The 20,288-nt window shown below is 42.3% G+C and overlaps 1 protein-coding gene and 1 long non-coding RNA gene across 11 annotated transcripts in view; one reads left to right on the forward strand and one right to left on the reverse strand.

Moving 5' to 3' along the window:
- The window catches only part of PCGF3 (polycomb group ring finger 3), a 50,294-nt gene that overhangs the window by 4,402 nt on the left and 25,604 nt on the right, over positions 1–20,288 (reverse strand). Inside the window, exons 2-12 of one of the 10 annotated variants that reach the window (XM_081845603.1) lie at positions 19,226–19,268; positions 18,079–18,195; positions 17,467–17,504; positions 13,529–13,639; positions 12,780–12,897; positions 10,165–10,261; positions 9,791–9,846; positions 8,252–8,362; positions 6,401–6,489; positions 4,351–4,488; positions 138–218 (exon numbers count right to left, since the gene is read on the reverse strand). In XM_081845603.1, the coding sequence (XP_081701729.1) occupies positions 138–218; positions 4,351–4,488; positions 6,401–6,489; positions 8,252–8,362; positions 9,791–9,846; positions 10,165–10,261; positions 12,780–12,888 (681 nt within the window). In that variant the 5' untranslated portion in view covers positions 12,889–12,897; positions 13,529–13,639; positions 17,467–17,504; positions 18,079–18,195; positions 19,226–19,268. The other 9 variants (XM_081845598.1, XM_081845599.1, XM_081845604.1 and 6 more) reach the window with 9 other exon arrangements.
- LOC309332625 lies at positions 2,118–4,250 on the forward strand. Its single transcript, XR_014152257.1, has 2 exons — positions 2,118–2,563; positions 2,932–4,250. It is a non-coding gene; the product is annotated as an uncharacterized lncRNA (long non-coding RNA).

Raw genomic sequence — 20,288 nt, forward strand, 5'->3', positions numbered from 1 at the left:
GAAATTAATTTAAACCAATCATGGTCAACTTCTTTTGCATGTGTGTGTAGGGAGGAGGGTTTCCTCCCCAGTAAGTTTGTTTGGAGGCTTTAATCTCAAAAGTTAAATGCATCAAGTTAACCACAAATATAACATACCTTAAATCTCCATCTCGTAACAACTACAAATTTGAGAGTGTGGTCTTTGCCCAGAATTTCTTCATTGCATAATATATCCAGCTAATAAAAACAGAAGTATTTCATTTTATTTATCAAACACAAATTGGCACAAATCCTGACACAATTTTAAACAGTTAAATTAAAGATAATGCTGGTTTAAATGTAAACTGTAATCCCTTTATGGGCAAAATAGATGTTGCTTCAAAGAATCCCTATAAGGATCTTCAGAAGACAATTTGAAAGTCTTTTCCAATACAGTAAACTCATTTAGAGCTCAAACTCTAGGCCACAGGACAAATTACATAACAAGGATATGTCTCTATCTGTCTCTATCACTGAGCTTGCCAGGCAGCGCAGGGATAATATTTGGGCACCCACTAGGGTTGCATGACTCAGGGCATGAACTGCATTCTATAGTCTCTGTTGGTGTGCAGAACAATAAAGGGATAGGTCACAATCTGTGTTGTGCTCTACAACAGACCAGAAGCTCTGCCCTTGTGGAAAATAAACAAAAGCCAGAGTGTGTGGAAGTTATCAAAATGAGCATGTGCAAAGTTCTGAGCGTGCCTGCTTGAAGCAACTGTGAAAGGAAGGGATGAGGGAGGTCTGAATGAAAAAGCAGATAAAAAGAGTGTCATTTTAGCTCCCAGACAGGATTCACTAGGAACAAAAAAGAAGTTTGCAGAAGTCACCAGTAAATACCCAATTGTCCAGGGGCAAACTAGACCATTACTAAGCATTTAACCCTATGTATGAAGCAGTTGATAAGAAACAGCAATAAAAAAGGGAGGGGGAGGAAAATGGCAAATTGTGCCTCATTAGATATTTGATGGCCAATTTTGATTGTCTGGCTGCCTTCATCAGAATCAGAGCATCTCATACATCCATATCATGAATATTAAGGTGTAAACTATTATATGGTCCCAAAACATCCAACTTTAGATGTCTCAACATAGGTCTGGTTATACCTTCTACTTTATCCTTCTGCCTGCCACTTTTCTCTGGCTTTTATTAGACCTGCAAGACCAGACACACAGGGCATGCACACAATTTATATAGAGACCACCTCAGAAGTAGCCACCCAGCCACGGGGAAAATCTTGTTCAATAGGTTTATCCAATGTGAAGCAGGAAATCCATTCCCACATCCTAGGAGCTGATTGGACAAGCTCAGCCACGCCCTTTCCCCTTGTCAGGTTACCTGCACCTCTCGCACCTGATCTTGACTCTGCCCTTAGAGCAGACGGCTCTCAAGGGATGTCCAGAGCACTGCCTAGTCCTGTTCTGTTGGATGAGTTTTGGTTGGTAAGGCTCAAGGATGTGGAAAAGATGCTTGGACTGGTCTGGGTGACCGCTTGCGCTCTGGACCCTTGCCCCTTGTGGCTGATAAAAACTAGCAGAGAAGGGGAAGCTGGCTGGACCAGGGAAGTGATTAATGCCTCCTTGTGAGAGAAGGTATTCCCTGCCTGCTTGAAGGAGGCAGTGGTAAGACCACTCCTTAAGAAGCCCTCCCTGGATTCAAAAATCTATGCAATTACCGGCTAGTTGCCAATCTCCCCTTCCTGGGCAAGGTTCTTGAGCGGGTGGTTGCGGACCAGATCCAGGCACTTTGGGAGGAAACTGATTTTCTAGATCCATTTCAATTGGGGTTTAGGCCCGATTTTGTCACAGAAACTGCTTTGGTCGCCCTGGATGATGACTTCTGTCAGGAGAGAGGCAGGGGAAATATGTCCCTGTTAATTCTCCCCAACCTCTCAGCAGCTTTCGATACCATCGAGCATGGTATCCTTCTGGAGCGACTGTCCGAGTTGGTGATGGGTGGTAGCACTGCTTTGCAGTGGTTCTGGTTCCCTCGATGCGAGAAGTGAGGTTACAGGGCCTTCTCGGTAGTGCGCCTGCCCTGTGGAACGCCCTCCCAGCAGATGTCAAGACAATAAACAACTATTTTACTTTTAAAAGACAACTGAAGGCGGCCCTGTTTAGGGAGGTTTTCATGTCTGATGCTGTATTGTTTTTAATATTCAGTTGGAAGCCGCACAGAGTGGCTGGGGAAACCCAGCCAGATGGGCGGGGTATAAATAATAAATTATTATTATATTATAAATATTCTGGTCCTACTTGTATGGTCATTGCTAGAGGGGGATGCTTGGAGAGTGTTCTCTGGCCCTGTAGACCCTTCAATGTGGGGTTCATCAGAGTTCAATTTTATCCCCTATGCTGTTTAACAGGAAGCCACTGAATGGAGTTATCCAGAGTTTTAGAGTCCACTGTTGACAATATGCTGACGACACATGGCTTTGTTCTTCCTTTGCATCTGCAGGTTGGGCAGTGAATGTGCTGGACTCTCATCTTGCCTTGGCAATGAAATGGATGAGAGCCAACAAACTGAGGCTCAATCCAAATACAGTGGTACCTCGCAAGACAAAATTAATTCGTTCTGTGAGTTTTTTCATCTTGCGAATTTTTCGTCTTGCGAAGCACAGATTTTGGAAAAGCTTCAAAAATCACCAAAGTCTTCAAAAACCTCAAAAAAGGCTGCCACACCACGTGCTATGAGTTGCTCCTCGAAGTCAAGTCGCAACTGCACCCCCTGAATGCACCCTTGGTATTAACGGTTTTAAGAAAAAGGAAACAAACTTGCAAGACGTTTTCGTCCTGCGAAGCAAGCCCATAGGGAAATTCGTCTTGCGAAGCAACTCAAAAAACGGAAAACTCTTTCGTCTTGCGAGTTTTTCGTCTTACGAGGCATTCGTCTTGCGAGGTACCACTGTAAGACTGACACACTGTTAGTGATCGTTTCCCTAGGCCAGATGGATGGGAGGTGGCCTGCTCCTGATGGGCTTACACTCCCTCTGAAGGAACAGGTATGTAGTTGTCATTTGAGGCTCAGGTGGCCTCGGTGGTGCGGAGTGCCTTCCATTAGCTTCAGTTGGTGACCCAACTGCCCCCCTACCTGGGCAGGGATAGTCTAACTTCTGTGGTCTATGCTCTGGTAACATCTAGGTTAGATTAGTGCAACACAGTAGGGCTGCCTCTGAAGACAGTTCAGAAACTTCAGCTGGTGCATAATTTGGTGGCCTGGTTGCTCAGTGAAGCAAGATGGTTTGAGCATATTACACCGACAGCACTGGTTGCCAATTAGTTTCCCGGCCCAATGCAAAGTGCAGGTTTTGATCTATGAAGCCTTAAACTGCTCAGGACTACAATAGCTCAAGGACACCTCTCCCCATATGAACCAACTCTGACCCTGCCATCACCATGAGGCCGTTCTTTGAATGCCCCCTCCACAAGAGATCTGGAGGGCAGCAACACAAGAATGGGCCTTTTCTGTGGTGGCTCCCCGTTTGTGGAATGTTTTCCCCAGAGAGGCTCCATGGCCTTTTAAATGCGTTTGTGGGAGGAGGGTTATTGGTTTGTTTTTGTTCTTATTTTATTACGTAATTTGTCTTCTCACGTTGTATTTTTATGTTGCAAGCCACCTTGTGATCTTCGGATGAAGGATGGTAAACAAATTTAATAAATAATAATTACAACAAGCTAAATTCTAGAGGGTCAGGTATCAAATTGTGGCATTCAGCTTGCATAACAGACTTCCACTCATGCAAACCTTACTTCCCTTACCTCTCCCCACCCCCCACTCCCCACAGCACTCTGTGTGCCCCTAAAATCTGCTCCACAAGTTTGGGGGACCTGATGAAGCTGTTTTTTTTGTTTTTAAAGCACATTTCTAAACTGCACAGTATGAATGAAAGCCTGAGGTTATCTCAGCTGTTTTTGCTAAAAAAAAATCTTGGAAAAGTAGAGAAGGCCTGGGACTTCATCAGGACAGGATGTCACTTAGTACAAGCCTCTACCCCAAACCTCTTAACAGCCAAGTCTCCCTATAGATGCTAAAATGAATGGTTCAAATGGAAATAGCAGGTGAAGGAAGAATAGAGAAATATGACTAATATTGAAAAGCTTCAGAACCAATTCTAAGAGAAAATCTCATTTGTTATACCTAAAGGGACTATTTCAAGATACCAACACTTTCTATTCATCAAGCTATTTCTGTCTCAGAAAGAAAAAACCCTATCATTTGTAAAGTGATGTTCTATTTTTTCAAAAAAAAAAAAAGAGTTGCAAGATCATTTTAAGAACACAACACAATCGTATGTTTGTTCTTTGTATGGATAATTTTTTATAAAGTTTACCTCATTAAAAGAAGAAAGATTAAGCTTTTTGGCAATGAACTTCTTTAGATGTAAGACTGTAGCTTGTGCAGAGCAGCGAATCCATTTTCTCTTCAATCCGCGCAATTTGCTGCTGTTGCATTCTAAGCAGATGCTTACCTTTGGGGGGGGGGGAACAAGCAGCCAACACGAGTTAATAGGGGTTCCCTTCTAAGTCCCCCTTGTTTCAGTGGCAAAAAGGTTGAGAATCTGAACTAAGCAAGGATTCATTTTACATAAAATGAAGGTACAAATAAATCAGCTGTAGAGCACATTCTTGGAACGCAGGAGAGGTCCCAGTTTCAACCACTGACATCTCTTGCTTTAGAAGAGTCGGGGAGCAGGTGACGACAGAGAGGTCAGTCTGAGAGCATGGAGAACCACAGCAAGGCGAGTAGTCAATGGTGGGATAGATGCAGAAACAGTCCAACCTCCCTATGTTCCTGGGGAGCAGCTACATCATGGGTACCAACTGACAGGTACCTATGGAAGCATGCAACTTCCACATATCAAAGAGTCATGCAGAAGATCTATACCTTCCAAGACCAGAACTGCTGTTCACCACCAAACTGGGACAGGTATGTGTTTTTGTTGGTGGAGGCTCCACATATTGGAGGCAGCTTCACATGGTGATGTTGTTCAGGTGGTTCGGTGAAGACCGTGCTGGCCTCCTACCTAGGTAAAGCACTGCATCTTTAGTTTTCCTCTACAGAAACCAAGAAGTTTCTTACACTGGGATGTGCAAACTCCAGCACCAGCTCCTCTACATTTACCCACTCCCCTACGGTGTGCTGATAAATCCATGTCCGTTTGGATCTATAACTCTTCCCAGGATTTATAGCTGTCTTGTACATCTAAACAAAAAAACAAACACGAAATGGCCCTTCCAGTTCTACCTCTATGATCCATGGAGTCGAGGGATTTGGTTTTCAGCAAAACCCTGAGCATATGAGGCTGCCTTATGATACCAGACTACTGCTCTATCTAGTCAACTGTTGTCTGTTCTGAGCAGCAGAGGTTATCCAAGGTCTCAGGAGGCTTTCCTTCCTGCGCCTGCTGTCCAAGGATCTATTTCAGCAGGAGACGCAGGGGATTAAACTCAAGACTTCCTGCGTGCAAAATGTGCTCTACTGCCGAGCTATGGCCTCTCCCAATTTCAAACATCAGAGATACTTGAAACAGTCACATCATTGCCTTCTTCAAAACGAACTCAAATAGCAAAATTATGAAATGCTTAAATGAAAAGACTCATCGTTTTTCCTTGCAGTAGGAAATGCTGAATTTCATTAACAAGAAATGAAAGTTAGGGATGAAATAACAGTGTAGCTAAGTGGCTGCATTTTCACAGCTGCTGAAGCCAGGTGACAGACCAGCTGGCAGGAATAAACCACACATGTAGAAACAGTCCTAAAAGGCAGTGATTTGAAAAGCCAACTTCTCCAGAGCAGAAACAGAAACAAAGTGTACAGAAGATTGCATCAATTATTCAACTGGTATATGGAGTTTTCGGAGCCACAACCAACCACACTAGGATGACAGAAAACAAAACCTGGCTACAGGTGATTGCAGCGAAGGGTTCAACACTTTCAAAGAATCATAATACCCAGCAAGCATAGCCTGCTTTCGTTTTAGAAACTGAGTACTCACTTGATGAGAAACTTTTGAAACTCTGGGCAGTATCCAAATAAGTGCTCCACTAACAAAAGGATTAATGTGTCTGCAATGGAACTTCGCCTCCTCTCCCCACATGCCTTCCTGTGCCCTTCCCAAATTTGCTCTGGAAGATTGGGGGGGGGGATCCGGAATACATGCAGGGGACACACTGAGCAGATGGAAAGGTAGGGGAAATTCCACTGCGCAGCATCTTGTTGGATACCACTCTCTCTTAAAAATGAACACACCCATCATAGCATCTCTAGCTACTCACACAAATGCCTTCTTTGAAAAGGTACAACGTTATCTCCTAGCTGGTTCTATCCTGAAACCAAAAGCTAAACATCTACTTAATTAAAAGGACGTATTTAAACAGTACCTGCTCATCACTTCTATGATAATCATTATCTTCTTCCTGTTTCTCTTCTGACGTTTCTTTGTTTGTACTCTCATCTGCTTTTGTTTCCCCTTATGAAAAAAGCAGAGAGCATCTGTGACAAAGTTGAAGACTCTAAAGATATCAAATTCACATATGAAATAAATGCAAGAAGTCCTCAGCCCTTTCAGATGTAGCTCTATCAGCTACAATAAATTCATTCATATTAAGAGCAATTCAAGCTACACATGGAAGACACTATGTGTCTAGTATGTCATGTAGTGCATCATGACAAACTCAGGCATTTGAAAGTTTTTTTTTTTTAAAAAAAAAACTCTCTCATGATTCTGATAGGTTATAAGATCTTTAGATAATTCCACCAACAACCTGATTGTGCTCTTGCTGCTTTTAATGAAAACACTTTACCAGCAAAGCCACCAAAACTCAGACTTTTCATCCCAACATAACATTTACACATTCTTCTCATTGCAACACCTCGGATATTTCAAAAGATCAGGCTTCAGGCTAAACTGCACACAATTTCCATTTCCTGTTTCTAACTGAAACATCTGGAGATTTAAAATTAGAGTATACCAGAAAGAGAGAACAGGAAGCCAGAAAACAAATCTGGCCACAATTTGCCCCTGATCATAACCACTATCATCTAATTTGTCCCCAGCAGAGATGTAGGCAAAGGGTTCTTTATTCTGCTCCTCTTCAGAGGCAGAGGCTGTGTAAGAGTTCTCTCCTTACAATCAAGCCCTTCATGAAGCTAAATCGTTTGGGGTGGCATATTTACCTGCAAAGCCATGAAGGTCCTTGCAACACTGGCGTTCTGTTTTGACAAGCTGTACTAGAGCAGCACAATCAATCCCAAACACAAGGTTATATGGCACAGCCAATTTTACATTGGATTTATTTTAGAGCTTCCCAGTTAGTGAAATGCGGACAGCCTACTCTGCCCAATTGCCAGGAACCACACACACACACCTGGCCCCTAATGCCTTGTACTTGTGTTGCATAAGAACATCCCACAAGGTGAACAGAGAGACCTCCACTATGCCCACATCAGATCTTTCTGCAATCCTTTGCTCAGATGCACCAAGAGCGTGTGGCATCCACTGGCACTAGGGCACTAATGGACACCCCCCACACTACTGTCAAGACTAATATTAGGATACCACTTGTGTCTTTGAACCAGTAACACATTCCTTGCTCTGGATCCTAGGCATTTTTTTCCCCTTTAAATAAATTTCTGCATTCTTGGCTGATGCATCTGAAGTAAGTTCTTAACTACAGTGGCTCATGTCACAATTATGCCACTTAAGGACTGTAAAGTTCATTCTGAAACAGCAGAAAAACGTGCACCACTCAAATTCGCTTTGATGAAAGCAGCTCACAGTGAAGTTGTTTTCTTGCCTCTAAAGACTTAAAAATTGGCTATTGATCCGACATCCTTAGTCAAAGCTGTAGTCATCTTTATAAACCACTAGGCATTCTGAATGCCTACACCACAGCACCCATATATGGGCAGATGATGGGTCCACTTCTTACATTACACGAACAGGTGGACCATACAATAGCCAGTGGGGAAGATCATAGGTACCATCAATTGTGGAAAATGGCATGAATGTAAAATTTGTTGCAAATATATAGATCAGGAGGCTGTAGCCTTCCAGCTGCTTACTTGTGGGAAAATATATATATTTGTCCCACATTTCACAAGCAACAGCATACATATTCTTTAGGAAACAGAATATATTGGTAATAAACATACTATAAATCAATAAAGAATGTTCAAACAATTTCCTTTCGCAAGCACAGGTGTAGCAAATACATGCAATGTCTATTTACCATTACGGTGGGAATCTAAATGTTGCTTGGCTGAGCACGTCTCCCCTTTGATGTCACCTGGTACTTCCATGCCCAATTTGTGGTAGAAATCCCTCTGCTTTCTCATTTCCGCTGTTTAACATTTTAAAACAGTGTCTTTAGCTAAGATCAGTGGACTTCATCAACTTAAGCAAACAATTTACTCCTCTCACGCTTTTAGCAAAATGTAGCAAGAGCACCCTCTAATGTCCGACAGCTTTTCTGTGACTCATTACGCATCATCTTAATAAGACGAGAAATTTCTTAAACGACTGAATGCTACTTTTGAATTTCACTTTCTACTTTAAAATGGCCCAGCACTTGTTTCATGCACTTGTTAGTGACTCTTGGCAAGATTTAGGATTGAGGCAGGGACTCATGTTTTACAAACTGTGAAATCAAGTCTTTCCCACTCCCATTCCCATGCCTGCTTCATTTATGAAATAATTTTCAGTCAGAAGTAATGATGGTATTACTGTACACACATCGTATGTATAAAGTATCCATATTAGTGAAACAGGCAACAGCAAAATCTAGGACTGCAAATTGCAGCATATCCACAAGGAATTTTATGTTAGTATGCATTGCAGGAAATGTAAGCAACTATGTGGATATTGACATTTACTGGTAATTTAGGAAGCCCGCTGGGAAATGCGTGAACCATGAGACTTGTTTCTGAAATTTACTCATGTGCTTCTTAGGTATGTGTCCTTTATCAGTTATATGATAGAAATGAGGATGACATTTGGACATTTAGGCACCAGGCGAAAACATTCCTCTATAACCAGGCGTTTGGCTGATTAAAAAAATCTATGGTCTTCCAGATGTGTTTGTGGGAGGGGGACTATTGGTTTGCTTTTGTTTTTGGTTATATATTTTGTGTTACATATTTTCAGGTGAAGGGTGGTGAGATACACACACACACACACACACACACACACACACACACAATAAATTTCCCAAAGGCATTTAGTTACCCTGTCATTTCTCTCTGGGCTCATTCAAATATCAGTAAATACCAGTAAACATCCCCACTTGCTAAAATTTCTCACATTCACATGTGCAAATATGAGGCACCCAGGCTGCAATGAATTTTCCTGCCTGCAGTATCTTGAGGGCCAAACTACATATTACATTGGTGCCTCATGTCTGGAGCTCCCAACATAACTTTCTGTAAAATCAACCAAGAGATTAGTTTTCTCTTCTACAGGCTAACAGCAGCTCTGCAGAAGTGATCTGACTTGGGGCCACAGTACCAGGGGGACCTCCTCTCTCTCCCAGTCCAAACTTGAAACCACCAAAACCATCCCAGTAACTTTTACAAACATGGAGCTCCACTGTAACATGCCAATTGGCCCTTAGTTGCCAAAGCAACCCCATAAAAACAACCTAGAACTACATCATGCCATCCATTATTTCATGTTACTTTATTTTTAAAAATCGAACCATTACATCCAAACACCACATTGAAAAGTTTTAATCATATGTAAATGTTTACCGAAGAGTATATTGTTCACTTACCTTCCTGAAGACCTGGAACAAGTTTGTAAACAATATCTTGCATTGTTCTGTCATGACTAGCCAAAAAGAGAGAGAAAATAACAAGAAGTAAATTTCACTATGAAGCACTTCCATGCTGAATTTGTATCACTTAACACTGGATGGTGGGATGAGCATTGAAATTTCCCTTGGGATGAGCGCTGAAACATCAACTCATCCCTCACATAAAAGTAAAGTTAATGAAGGAAGGCTGGATGGCTCCCCATAATTTTCATTGTGCTATGCAATCAAGTGATGTGCAGTCAAATTATGTACATGCATTTCTAAACCAGCCCACTGATGGGAAAGGCATACCTAGCAGATCTCTGTACATATTACCTTAAAACGTTACTTACCCAATATATTGTAGTGGATGGCTCTGGTGTATAACTATCCTGCATGTGGGACAGGTGTTATTTTCTTCCAAATACTTTACCAAGCAACTCCTGCAGACTGTTTATAGAAAGATTTGGTTACTACCATCCTAAGAACAAACATGGATGTTGCGAATTTAACACTGTTCCCTTAAACCAGGGGTGGAGAACCTGCCCTCCACCCAGCCAGAGGGCCACATTCCCTTCGGGGCGACCTGCTGGGGGCCACGTAGAGGATGTGGGTGGGCCAAGGCAAAAGTGAACAGAGCCATAAATGTGAACATCACCTTTGCCTAGTTTCTTCACACTCACACATTCCTCTCTATCCTCCATCCATCCAAGCAAGTAAGCAGCATTCTTGGGGTTCACTGGACACTTTCCAGACAGTCAAAAAAACACTCAAGGGGGGTGCAAAGCTGGGCCAGGGGCATGGCTCTCCAGGGTATGTGACCTAGAGAGATTTATGAGGGCGAGAGAGCCCTGGAAGGCTCCAAGCATTTGGCCTCCAAGCCTGAGGTTCTCCATCTCTGACTAGAACATTTCATTCTTTGCAAAACTGCTTTCTCAATACAAAAAAAGTTAAATGTAATCTAAATGCATTATATATTTTAGCATCTATTTGTATTCACTTTCCAGCTTTAACTAAATAATGCCCAATAAGGATGTATTGTCTAACATACAAATGTTAAGGCATAAATTCAGGCACTCCCATTCATCTTCAGAGGGTAAAATTCAGAAAGTAAAATATAGATAAGAAAGATCAGAAGAGCAGCAATATAAAACTGGGAGGGGTTTTGTTTGCTTGCTTGCTTTTCTGGCATGTGTTTAGAATTCTAAACTGATTTAAATTTTAAAGTTCACATTTATTTTTAGGTTGTTTGAATGCAGAATATGAAGTTATGAAAAAGTTGTTTCCTGCTTAAGAACAACATGGTCTTTAGAGTCAAACTGAGGTCTGAATACATAGGATGTTCCTTATAAACATATATTTATTACATATCTGACAGTGTGCCATCATTGATTTAGCATTGTCCAAAGTTGAAATTGAGGTTATTTCAGTGACGTTAACAGCAGAGTTGTAGGTACAGCAAAAGGATACCTAGAACACCATCCGCTTGAATATAGCCAACCGTCCTACAATGGCTTTGAAACCTTGGCAATACTGGTGCCTGGCTTCTGCAGTTAAACAGTGCCATCTACATCTCACAAAAAATGATGCACATTTTAGCAGAAACAAGCTCAAGGTAGTGCTTAATAACAGCCAGGATGAGGCACTGTGAGCCTTTAGAGGGAAGCCTGGTTTGCAAGGAGGCAGGGCAGAGAGATATATGCAAAGCAATGAGGACCTATTGACATAACAAAGATTCACACCCACACGATTACCCAGCTATCCTATTGCATTAAAAGTCAACAGAAAGCATATGACTAAAACCATGGAAGAGGGACAGCAAGGTGAAAGTCCAGATAGACCAAGATGGTTCAGTTTTATTATTTATTAAAATATTTATTGCTCTCTTGGAAAGAGTAGAAGTTCCTTTGGAGGGAAAGGAAATGGGGAAAGAAGAGGAGCTTCTGAGTAGAATAGGGGGGAAAGTTCAGCGTTTTGGAAGAACTGTATAAATGGCAAATTCTATGAAGTTTAAATGCACTTATAAGCCATCACCTATCAAAGGGGGGGGGGTCTTTCAAATGTCATAAGGACCTTAGCACTGAAATGGAATAAGCCACAAGCACCCAAACTGGGAATGATTGTGACCTAACAAGGGGCAGGTGGCTACATGAGCAAGAGCTACAAACCTATCTTGTCTCCCTCTTGCCCAGAGTTATGCCTTGTACAGTTTCACACAACAGTTCCTGAAAGTCTTCAGTTTAGGTTTAAATTAGGAGTATTAATCTAAGGCTTACAAATCGGCACAGCAATCAACTCATAATTTAGTATGTATCACATGAACTAAATCTCCATGTTTCATTTTCTTTCAAATACCACTTGCAAAATATTAACAACCCCCCCCCCAATCCTTCCTTTTAGATCTTCACTACTGGTTTGTATGAGGGAAAGAAGAACCTGATTTATTACCAGCAATAAACCTTGGATTATGTGCCGCTTCAAACATCACCACCATCATTAATTCTCCAATACACCTTATCTTTCAAAACAATCCCACTTTTTAGCATTCCTAAAAGCCTACCATAATATACCATTGCCCTCACCTTCAAAGTAAAGCAGAACATTACTTGGCATCATTCATTTACACTCTCCCCTACCACTAAAAGAAGGACCACAGCACATGCTTTGTATTCACATGAGAGTTAGCCTTAGGCTTACGGGGACCCCTGCTATGTCCTTCCCAGCAGAAAGTAACATCTTATCCAGCCAGAATATGGATTTTATCTGTAATCAGAATCTGTCTTCACCCACGATCTGATCCTGGATGGGGGCGTGGGTGGAGAGAAGCTTGGTATTTGACATTTGACTCTGAAACATTACAAAGCTAGAAGAAGCAGGCAGAGAGGATGTATCGAACAATGAAAAATACCCAACCCACTAATCTTACATCTGATGAAACATCACTATTAATACTCATATTAATACTCACAGGTATGCAAGCATTCCGTTACAGTGGTAGCATCAATGAGATAACCATTGCAAAGGCGGCAGGTTATATGGGCATTGATGTCCCAAAGCTTAATCTTCCTCGTCAGCATCTTTGGTGTCTGCAAGAAAAACAGGGCCATCAGTTTTTCCAAGTGTGGATGTAAGTGGCCTTTGCAAATTTAAATATTTGACGTTCATGATAAGCCTGCAATACAGAGAGTGATTAGGTTTTTCAATGTAGCCTTCTTCCTAACAATATTTTACTTGAAAAGAAGGGTCCTGGTTTAAGAAAATGAGAATGAATATCCACTGAACTATCCAATCCAATTACTAAAGGCAAGTTCAACATTTGGTATTCTAGACCTAATGCTGCAATATTTATTTGCAACTAAGTTTGTGACATTCTACACAATCAGGTTTAACTGGGGCCTAGTTCTCAGAAGCAGCAGGTAAGGTTAGTGGACTGCACCACTTCAGATTGCAGTTGGGGGCAGCGATGGATTGTAGGATCCCAAATTAGAATTAATTACTAGCATAAATTTCAAAAACTTCCAAAAATCCCCACGTTACTGGGTAGAGTCTCACATGATTCTATCACACAAACACAAACCTGTATTTAACCCTGGAGAGTCACTGGCAGTCACAGTAGACAATTCTGAGTTAGGTGGGTCATGATGTTGTAATGGAGCTTACCTCTGAGTAGGAATGTATACGATTGAACTGTAAAAGTTCATCTGTTGTTGAAATGACCTTAGACTGATATAACCTGCAGCTGACTTCAGGTCAGTTAAAAAGCAGCATGATAGGAATCCAGTATCTAGGAATTTGGAGTCGCTGGGTCTGCAAGGAATTGTTGGAAGTCTGCCTCAGGGGACAGATGTTACATATTTTATTATCTATGAATCAAAAGTCTGTGTAACTTTGGGGGTGGGGACTAATGTGTATGTTGGTAGCATAAGGCAATAAGGAATGGTTAGTCATCTTCCTTCTTTCAACTGAGGCCTTTGAACAGAAGTTAAACAAGTCTCCATGTAATCTGTGTGTAATGCATGCATGTGCGCTTTCATCAAGAATAAATCCCTGAACCCTAAAATTGGAAGGGCAGGGGTAGGGGGGACCCTGACAAAACAAACTGTTAAAATCTCTCAAGAACGTTATGAAAACACCCAAATTTGATGAGCAAGTTTGGCTCATAAAAAATATGCAAACTCAAAGTTCCCAGAAAGCAGCTGAAGTATGACATACTAAAACTTATAAGTAGGATAAAAACACCTGCTCACATTTCCTCACTGGGAAAATCTGCACTGGAAAAAGAAGAGTATAGCATTAAATAATTAAAAACGGGGGGAGGGAGCTAGTTTTACCATCTGTTGCAATGGTATCCTACGCGGCAGGTGTCACCAAATTAACATGCTTTTCAGTAAGAACTGCTGAGACACTTTGGCTCAGAAAACATTTTAATTAATTTTTATTTTGGAACACATTTCATAATTTCATTGCAGTAAGGGTAATTCAGTGTACTTGCATCTTCAGATTACTTTAAGATAATGCTGCACTAACCATTTTCCTTTGGTTTCCTGATAAATGTACATGTCATTCAATAAAACTAGCTAGCAGGAGCCAAACTCAAGATTCTTAGGGGAGGGGGGGAATTCTGTTTTTTTTATGATTAACTATTCTCTCCCCTTAAGAGGCCTTCTACAAATTATTGTGTAGATTGTTAGAAATGAATCATTCATACGTTTTTATGTCCGATGAAGGTACTGCATATCCATCAAAGCCAAACTTTCCAAGAAAAATCAGCATAGGCAATTCTCCATATGACAGGTCCTTAACGCTGGGGGAGGGGGGTTGTATGCCACAAAGTATGACTGATTCAACCGTCTCCTATGTCTTTCACCACCCCACTTTGCTATATGTTAATACTGTGTCTTCCCTGAACTGTATTGCTTCCTCCCCACCCATCCCTATAGCCAGAGTAGCAAGAAACAGTCTCTTCTGTACAAGGCATCCGCACATATAGGTAAACTATTTGTTGGTAAAGAAGAAGAGAAGAGTTTGGATTTGATATCCTGCTTTATCACTACCCTAAGGAGTCTCAAAGTGGCTAACAATCTCCTTTCCCTTCCTCCCCCACAACAAACACTGTGTGAGGTGAGTGAAGCTGAGAGACTTCAGAGAAGTGTGACTAGCCCAAGGTCACCCAGCAGCTGCATGTGGAGGAGCGGAGACGCGAACCCGGTTCACCAGATTACGAGTCAACTGCTCTTAGCCACTACACCACACTTGCTCTCCATTCCATACACTGATACTACTGGCCAAACACTTCTGCCTTGCTGGTCACAGCCTGGACACATGGATCAGGGCAAGCTCTTTGAGCACACACACAGTTCCACTGCAAACTCCCATGAAACAAGGAGAAGGATGGCTCTCCCCCATGGCGGCACTCAGTCTTCTCTTACAAACAGCAACTGTGCTTGAGGAGATGCAGGTACTATAGTCTGGCAGCAGATGCCTCTTGCTCTCCATGGGCCACTGCCCACAGGTACCAAGCTTTCATGGGGCGGGCTTTCCCCACGGCCTACAAGGAATGGGATATCCATTCCACGTAGGCCCCAAGGAAGAGCACCCCATGACCAGCAATCAGGATGCCCCTGCCTGTTCCCGGCCTACTTCTTCCAGCCACTCTTTGTTTGCAGTATTCACTACGATTTGGCTGCAATCCTAACCCCCTTTCCTCAGGGAAAGCCCCACTGAATTCAATCGGACTGACATCTGGTCAAGATTGTGCACTCATGCTCTTTTACTGCCAGGAAGCAGTAAATCCCTTTCCCTGGTATGATCTGCTTTCAGACCTCCTCCATGAGATTGACACTTGTTCCGCCAGGCTTCATCTGCAACCTATGTGCTTCTGGCACATGTGACTGGGTCTCAACACTGAGGGAAACCAATGTGTCACAACGCATCTGTTTCCTGTCTGCTGCCAATAGGGAACTAATGAGTAGTGTCTCTGGTGTTGCTCATCTTCTCCCTATTCCCCCTGGTGAGGTTCAAACTCCACTTTCCCTACCTTGTGCCCTATACAGTGAGCGGTTGCAGTTTCCTTTGTCCTTTATCCTGGTACTTCCCTTTCCCTGCTTGGCAAAAGACACTTCTACTCCTTTAGGGAGTCTTGAGCTCTTGTCTCAAAGAGGGCTCTATGCTCTCTTCTCTGCAGGCCTCCTTCCAAGGAAGCTCTCAGGGCTCTGTGTTATATGGCCCCTCCTTCCTTCTCTTTACATGCTGCAATCAAAAACGTACTTGCAAGGAGTAGGTGCTGCCAGGGTAAACTGTACTTCTGAGTGCAAGGATGCCAACAGCTTTTGGTTGCCGGTGTCTTCCTGCTCACATGGTGGAAGATGCTGCCTTTACCAAAGGTATCATGGACTTTGTAGACACTTGGACTCAGGAAAAAAGGGAGAAACGTGCTAAGAGGAAGGCACGTTTGGCAAATCCACACCATGATCAACTCCCATCTGCAAATCTCTGTCCCCACTGCGGAAGGACGTGTGGATCCAGAATTGGCCTCCACAGTCACTTACGTACTCACTGTTAAGACTGTGTTCATGAAAGACAATCTTACTCGGCTACACGTGATCACCAAAGAAAGAAGAAGGTTTCATTATGTCTGATACGCTGAATCTGGGGTGAGTTGAGAGAATGTGTAATGGGGCACATCTGTGTCAGCGTAAGTAGCCCCCCCCCCCATCACAGTATCCAGCTCAAACATCCATTTCAGCAACTTATCATCTCCACAACATTGCCAAACTGGCCAGCCATGACAGCTTGATGGTGGGGCTGCTAGTTTTGCTCCTTTCTGTGCTTTTCAGAGCAGTGTGTTTCTCCCCTTCTACTCCAGGCTGGACGAGTGTAAAATATGGTAAATATTACAATAGTATAGTAGCTGTTTATCTCTCCCCTTGGTGTATTTGAGTGTATTTGCCCATGGAGGATACTTTCTAAAACACATAGTGGCCACATCTGTACATCACACTGTGCCAAACCATGATGACAACATGACAATAGCCAAAGTTCAGTCCTTTCACAGCTCTGAAAGTTGTACACTATCTCCTCCTTAACAACAATTCTGGGTTCAGACAATACAATAAGCAAAACTTTGGCTTATCTCCTGTCTTGTGCTGACCTAAAAAAGCCTGGGAAGGAGCAAGGTGGGTGTGGGACTCAAAACACTCATGGTAAGCCATACTCTGGCACCATATAAAGCAGTGCCCCAGAGATCTGAGATATCAGATGCTGAGAAGTAATGCTAAACAAACCCATCTAATCCTCAAAATAAACAGCATAATCTTAGCTAATAAATGCAAACAGAAAATTCATGTGCTTCAGAGGAAGTGGGCAGTAACTGTGGTTAGAAGAATGAACAGCAGCTGCAACAACCAGGACTGCAATCTTCTGCAGTTCCATGCCTGGGGAATCCTGCACAGAATATGACAATTGTCAAAGGGTTTGCATGACAGAAGATCCACAAGAGCACATCCAGTGTACATACTTTTACAGTTTAACAACAGTTGCAGGGGTACATTGGGAAATTTGATTGGAATTGCAGTGGGGTGGGTATGTTAAACCCTTTACACTGTACTGTTGTTTAAGTGAAAATCATCTTCTGAAGCTATTAATAATATGGATACCTGTATGCTTTGTTTTCTCTTGCAGGGCAAATAGCAGCCTAATAGGAAAATGTTACAGAGAGAATAGGGTTAACACATTGTCTCAAATGGATGCCTACACTTCTAACTGTATTTAAATTGTTATTTTTTAAAAAATAAATAAACAAACAGTGGGAGAGCTAATACTTACTCTCCCCTGGTCATATCTAGTTAGGCCCCAAGATAACCTCAGGCTTTTCTGCTTCTGAAAATAGTAATTTCCTAGCTCCCATGGCATAGTGCTTTGTGTTGTTATCCATCTGTCTCGAGAGACAATGGAATACACCTCTGGAGGTCAAGTCAGGCTATTGCACTAGCAGCACTGAAGTGACCACCCCGGGGTGTAAGCCTGGGCAGTGTGTATGGAGGTCCTGGGCTGCCCAGAAGACAAGACACCACCACCCCAGCCTCACTGATGGGGTTTCAAAGGAAAGCAGAGCAATATGTCTGGCACCAACTTGGTGGCAGGAGTTGCCAGGAGGTGTACAAGTCACTATCCAACTGTCTTAGGGTCTCCACTCTGGATTTGTGTTGGGTTTATTCCAAGTTCCTTAGCAGTGCTATTTTTCAAAAAAAAGACATGCCAAAACTCACCATGAAAACCTCCCTCATTCTCTTAGAATGGCAATAGCACCCACTTGAAAGGTGCTGAAACTGACTTCTGGCAAGTTCCGGCTGAGAAAAAGCCCTGCTCCTTAGTCTTTTCTTCTCCTGAAGATATTCCACAAAGCAGCAGAGATTTAGCATCAGATTTTTCCTTCTCCTAGGTGGGCTACCTTTCCAGGTGGATGAGCCCCTCACTTCCCTCTACAGCATTGCAGAAACCACCTTCTTGACCACTGGGCCCACACTTGCTCTTGTCCGCTCAATCTGCAGGAGTCTGTCTTCGCATGCAAGAGAAGTCCCTAACTCATCAATGGTTGAGTCCCATCGGCTACCCTGACATGGTTTAGTCAGCTAGCCAAAGCCGTTGCCAGGGTGTGGTCGCTGTTGCATGCTGACAGCTTCTAGGATTCACAGGTGAGAGATGAGTGCAGGGTGGTGGACAAACTACCCCAGAAGAAGCAGGGTTAGCTTAGAGTTTGGGTGACTCTCAGTAGCCTTGTAAGGATAACTTAACCACTCAAAGACTCTTCTGTGACATTCCAAAACTTTGAACACATTAAACATTTCTTGTGGCAGGAATCAGAGCATGAAGGAGTTCTTGCCACTGACAGGAATTCCCTAGTTCCAGTTAGGAGGGGAAGTTCAAATATTTTATAGTGATGCAATTCAAATAGATTTGGGGATCTCCCAAATCTTCTTTCCCCCACATAATCTTTATGTGAAAGAGTGTCGAGATATTTCAGTTGAATAAAAAAGTATTCCTACATTTAAAAAACCCTCAAGATTAAAACAGTTACCATCCTCCCTGAGCTTCTACACAACTGTCACACCATAACACTAAAGGCTAACATTAAATGCAACTTATACTGGACCCATAACAAATCTGATGTTGAGACTAAAACAGGTTCTATCTGGTGGGACAGCAGCAATTTTATTGTTTACAGTAAAACTAAGCGTTTTGCAAATTTTAATTATGACTAGAACTTCAAAAGCACCAATTTCAAGTTGGGTGTGCTTGTTGTTTTCAATTCCTGTTTCCCCTTTCATCTATTTAAAGTGAGAAGCGAGAAGTCCAATTCCATCAGTAAAGTGCTCTTTCCCCAAATAATTCTGGAAGCACATGTGGTCAACATACCTCTTAAAACTGCATTTCTTTTCAGAGTCTGCCATCCAGAGACCTGAAAAGAGAGAAGAAAACAATCTGTTAGGTAACACTACGATTGCCAGAACAAATACCAGAGATTTAAGGAATATAGGTAAATATTTCAATGTATATATGGGATGGGGCTGACATTAAATGATGGGTGCCTATCACAGTGCAGAGAAGAAAAATTAGACAGATGTAATTTTTCCCTGCCACCACAGGGTGACAGAAATGAGAAGTATTTCTGATCCTTTTCCGGTGAACTTATTTCTGTCAGCATAAAATAGTCAAGCTATCAAAAGGCCAACTGCTTTCCTGCTTAAAATAGGTCACTATTAAACTCCCTAGATCCACAAGATCTAGTAGAGCAGGTAACCTTTCGCAGAGTTAAACCCACTAGTCTGACACTGTTTTACTTTTGCTGTTTCTGCTGCCCTGGGCTCCTTTGACAGGAGTGGCAGAATAATTATAATATTTTTATCATAATTATAATAACTGGATGGCAGCACCAGCCAGCTCTGCTCACTTCTTGTTTCTTAGTCCCCAGTTTTTCTGGGACAAAACTGGACACAGGCTTCAAAACTTGATTCCTAATACATGTATTACCTGTCTTGCGACCCACATGCAATCTGCTATTGAGTCTTTCTTCATCTACTATTCTGTGCCAAATTTCATGACAAGGTCCAAATCTATTCTATTTCTACAGATGTACATGAATGCCTTTTTTCATTATTTTCCTGCCAGAGGATAAAAAGCATTTTCTTGCTATAAGAACAAAAAAGAGATGGCCACCTGGGAATTCATTTTTAAAAGGAACAAGTTCAAGAAATCCAAAAGGCACTAATTCCAGCTCACCACCATCCAGTTCACAGTTCCATTCAGCTGAATCACTGTTTCCCAACCTATGGGTCATGACCCATAAGTGGATTGGGATCTGAATAAACACATGTCTCTGAAAATCCGGATGGCTCAGGTCTTACACTGTAACACTTGGGAACTGCTGTCTGCTGGCAGATCCAGTGACAGTTCACCACAAGGCGCTCCTTTGGCAGCT

The sequence above is a fragment of the Podarcis erhardii genome (assembly GCF_964252035.2).
Source record: "Podarcis erhardii genome assembly, chromosome: 17".
Taxonomy (NCBI): Eukaryota; Metazoa; Chordata; class Lepidosauria; order Squamata; family Lacertidae; genus Podarcis; species Podarcis erhardii.